Source organism: Diadema antillarum, unplaced genomic scaffold (assembly GCF_040938485.1).
Source record: "Diadema antillarum isolate AM-2024a unplaced genomic scaffold, OU_Dant_1.0 scf00000170, whole genome shotgun sequence".
Taxonomy (NCBI): Eukaryota; Metazoa; Echinodermata; class Echinoidea; order Diadematoida; family Diadematidae; genus Diadema; species Diadema antillarum.
Window position 1 is genome coordinate 3,315,973 of NW_027271059.1, and position 4,233 is coordinate 3,320,205.

The 4,233-nt window shown below is 44.6% G+C and overlaps 1 protein-coding gene across 1 annotated transcript; it reads left to right on the forward strand.

Moving 5' to 3' along the window:
• The first annotated feature begins 932 nt into the window (after positions 1-932).
• LOC139722703 (uncharacterized) lies at positions 933-4,193 on the forward strand. Its single transcript, XM_071633995.1, has 2 exons — positions 933-1,421; positions 1,917-4,193. The coding sequence occupies exons 1-2, from the start codon at positions 933-935 to the stop codon at positions 4,191-4,193; spliced, it is 2,766 nt and encodes a 921-aa protein (XP_071490096.1).
• Positions 4,194-4,233: the final 40 nt, after the last annotated feature.

The window sequence follows — 4,233 nt, forward strand, 5'->3', positions numbered from 1 at the left end:
GTTCAATAAGGAAGTTAAGTACTGAAACAAACAAACTGCCCAGTGAAGCTTACGGGCTTGTGCCCGTCGTAGTTGTACTATAGCACTGGCAGTGGTAATATAAACAGTGTATTTAATTTGTTCTTTATTCAGCCTGAATGGATATAGGCTTTTACACAATTGCTACAAGTAAGTTATATGCAGTTTGACAGCAGTTTGGAATACTGAAAGATACATGTCATATTCAGACTACATTACATATTTAAAATGCATGTTGCATTAGGTAATTAACAGGTTTGTGATAATATTACTTAAACAGTAATAAGGATAAACAATTGGTGTTGAGCGCAAGTTACATCTAAGTTTGAGCGCTGAGAATATGTTAAATTGGTGTAATTGGTTGAAGTTGATACAGGTGTAATTAATATTTAAATGTTTTTTCTGTATTTTTGTCACAGTGAACCACTTCACTACACTGCACTACACTTCACTACACTTCCCTACACTTCAGTACACTACACGTCGCTTGACATCGCTATACACACATCACACAGATGACATTATGCTGTTGTGAGCTGCATGAGCCGGATAACTGAATAAAGTCACTTAATAGCCAGTGGAATAAAGCAAAGGACTGCGTCTATGACAAGTGTTATGATTCAGATTCTGACTTTGTGTGTATATGAACAGTGCGTTTGCAACGTTAGAAATCTACAAATGTAGTAAGGTCCTGCAGACGAAGCTACATTTTTAAGTTCACAACTCTTCAGCTCAATTTATAACTCCAACTCAAGTGGCTCTCTTGAAGCTATATGGATGGTTTCACGATGGAGAGCACCGGACATGAATCTGAAATCTCTCAACCAGCTCAAGATGAGGTTAAAACATTGCGACAGTCCTGTCAAGGTTACATGGGTAGCCTTACTAAAATGTAGAAGGAACTTGAGGTTCTTATGGCGACGTTTGATAACAAGGATGCAGTTTTGAAGAAGTACAATCAGCTTGAAAGTGTGTTCCAGCTGTATGAAGGCAGATTCAGAGAATATCATAGCAAGCTAGTTGGTGCTGATGCGGAAGCTGCATTAGAGAAATTCGAACAGAGCAAACAGAACATAGAGGAGTTTCGTGGCAGACTGAAGGACTGGAAGGAGGCTGGTGAGAGGCGTGGCGCTGAATCGGTTCGACATGACGACAACGCTTCTGTGAGGTCTGTGACCACGACTAGCAGCCGGTCATCTCGAAGGAGCAGCACGAGTTCATCGTCTTCAAGGCTGAGGGAGGCGAAAGTGAAAAGGGAACTGGCCAAACTCAAGAAAGTGCAGTTTGAAAGATCACAAAGGGTGAAACTGGAACAGTTGAAGTTAGGTCAGGAGTTAGCAAGGATGGAGATCGAAGATGAGTTAACAAATGCAGAGGTAGAAGAAAAGTTGTGGGAAGAAGAGGTAGTAAATGAAGAACTTCATTCAGGTGAACCTCTTCAAGAAGTTAATGCGCAAAATCACAATGTTCAGGTAGAGAGTACAAATCTTGAATCTTCTCCAGCAGTAAAGAAAGAGCTTAACCCTCATGACCCAGTTTTCACAAGTAGAGAAGTCAAATGTGAAAATGATGCTGCTACTCTTGAAAATAACATGTCTCACATGTTTCAGGCCTTTAATTTGGCAACAAATATGCCAAAACCAGAACTAGTGACATTTGGTGGTAATCCAATAGAGTATTGGAGTTTCATTAACAATTTCGATGTAGTCGTAGCAGACAAGGTATGTGATGATCGTATGAGACTAACATACCTGATACAATATTGTACTGGTAAAGCTAGACAAAGCATTGAGAATTGTGTTCTGTTGGGTGCGAAGGAAGGTTATCGTAAGGCCAGAGAGATTTTGGCTGAGCAGTTCGGTCAACCATGCATTGTTTCTCATTCCCATATACAGCAGGTTTTGAATCGATTACAGGTGAAGCCGAACGATGAAGCGAGACTGTGGGACTTGGCGAGGGACATGCGCAGGTGTCAAATGGTCCTCTCTCAGATGGGATATTCAGCCGATATGAATAGTTCTGACAATCTTCTCAAGATTCAAGACCTCCTACCAATGCACCTACAATCTGAGTGGGCCAAGCAGGCACACAGGATGATGAACAACAGGGTCTGTCCAAGCTTCGAGAGCATGACTGAATTCATCGAGCAGTCGGCAAAGCTTGCGAGCAACATGTTCGGACAGAACATAAAGAAGTCATCAAAGCCGGCTGTAGGAAGTGGGCCAAAGAAGGGACCTCAACGCATGACTTTCACCACTCAGGCAAGTATGAGGAGTGAAACTTCTACTGCATACCCACAAGGAGTGAAATGTCCCTGTTGTAGCCAGCAGCATGGACTCAAGAAATGTCAGAAATTCAAGGAAAGACCCTTTTCTGATCGCATCAAACTTACCAGACAACTACGTCTATGTGATAACTGTCTTCAGCCTTCTCATTCCGCTGTTGGATGTTCAGCAAAACCACAGTGTGAGAAAGCTGGTTGCAACAGGAAACATCATACTCTTCTTCATCCTCCACAAAGCGGAAAAAAAGAAGAAAGACGCAATGATTCATCCGCGCCTACATCATCAACTGGGACCAGCATGGCGACTGCAACCAGTGATCCAACAACATCAAAGACAGAAGGAGGTCAGTGTCTCAGTACCTCTTCATCGAGGAAAAGGGTCTGCCTCCGTGTAGTTCCTGTAAATGTTACAGGAAATGGCCAAGTAATCCAAACTTGGGCATTATTGGATGAAGGAAGTGACGTGTCTCTCTGCAGCGACAGACTGGTGAAGCGGTTAGGCATACAAGGAGCTCCAAAGGACTTCCAGTTGAATACTGTCGGCAACAGTCTATCTAACCAGAAGGGCTTGGAAGTTGGGCTGACAGTGAGCAACATCACAGATGGAAAGACCATCAATCTTCCTAAGGTTTGGACTGTCAAGGAGATGAACATCTCACACACTTGTATTCCTACAAAGGCAGACTTGGCTGGATGGCCTCACTTGAAGGGGATCACACTGCCCTACATTGATGAGGAAGAAGTACAGCTCCTGATTGGAGGAGACACCCCGGAAGCCTTCTGGGTGCTAGACCAACGTAGGGGCAATCCTAAGGAGCCATATGCTGTGCGCACACCATTGGGATGGAGTCTGTTGGGACCGACATCATCAAAGAGCAGATCCTCATCAGCTATTGTCAACTTTGTAAGACAAGAAGAAGACCCTCTGCACAACCAACTCAAACAGTTTTGGGAACTGGATTTTGGAGGCTATCTCCAGGAAGAGAAGACGGGCATGTCAATCGAGGACCAGCGGGCTTTAAAGATGATGGAAAATACAGCAAGGAAGGTTGGTAACCATTATGAAGTCGGCCTACCATGGCGATACTGGCCACCTGAGATACCGTCCAATCGCTATCTGGCAGAAGTCAGATTGAAGTACCTCAAAAGGAAGCTGGAGAAAGATGAAGCACTCCATGAAAGGTACACAACCACCATAGGCGAGTACATTTCCAATGGCTACGCAGAAGAGGTAAAAGACGAGTCTGATCACCAATCCAAGAGTTCAGACGGTGGAGAAAATAAATCAAATGAACCGAAGGAGTTGAAGTGGTACCTCCCACACCATGCAGTCGTGCACCCTCACAAACCGGAGAAGGTGAGAGTAGTCTTTGATTGCGCTGCTCGCTATCGTGGCACAGCTCTCAACGATCAGCTACTACAAGGACCTGATCTAACCAACAACTTGGCCGGAGTACTCATAAGATTCAGGCAGGAAAGAGTTGCCTTTGTTGCCGACGTGCAGGGGATGTTCCACCAAGTCAAGGTCCCAGTCAAAGACCGAGATGCGATGAGATTCCCGTGGTGGAGGGATGGTGACCTGTCCAAGGAGCCTACAGAATATCGCATGACAGTACATCTTTTCGGTGCGACATCTTCGCCAAGTTGTGCGGGGTTCGCACTAAGAAAGACTGCAGAAGATGCTCTTGGACAGTTCAACAAAGAAGTCATCGATACAGTCCTGAACAACTTCTACGTTGACGACTGTTTAAAGTCAGTGAAATGCCGAGATGATGCGATGAGTCTGGTGGAAAATCTGAGATGTCTTCTAGCCCAAGGAGGTTTCAGATTGACTAAATGCTTCAATTCCCGAGTCGGAAAGGGGCGAGTCCGCGCTGAATCTAGATCTTGAGGATTTGCCAGTTCAACGGACACTTGGAATCCTGTGGGAC

What these genes read in the sequence shown, in the direction of transcription:
- LOC139722703 (XM_071633995.1), top strand. Translation starts at nt 933, where the DNA reads ATGGCGACGTTTGATAACAAGGATGCAGTTTTGAAGAAGTACAATCAG. An exon ending in AAAAGTTGTGGGAAGAAGAG is followed by an intron (nt 1,422 to 1,916) that starts GTAGTAAATGAA and finishes CATATACAGCAG; the next exon opens with GTTTTGAATCGATTACAGGT.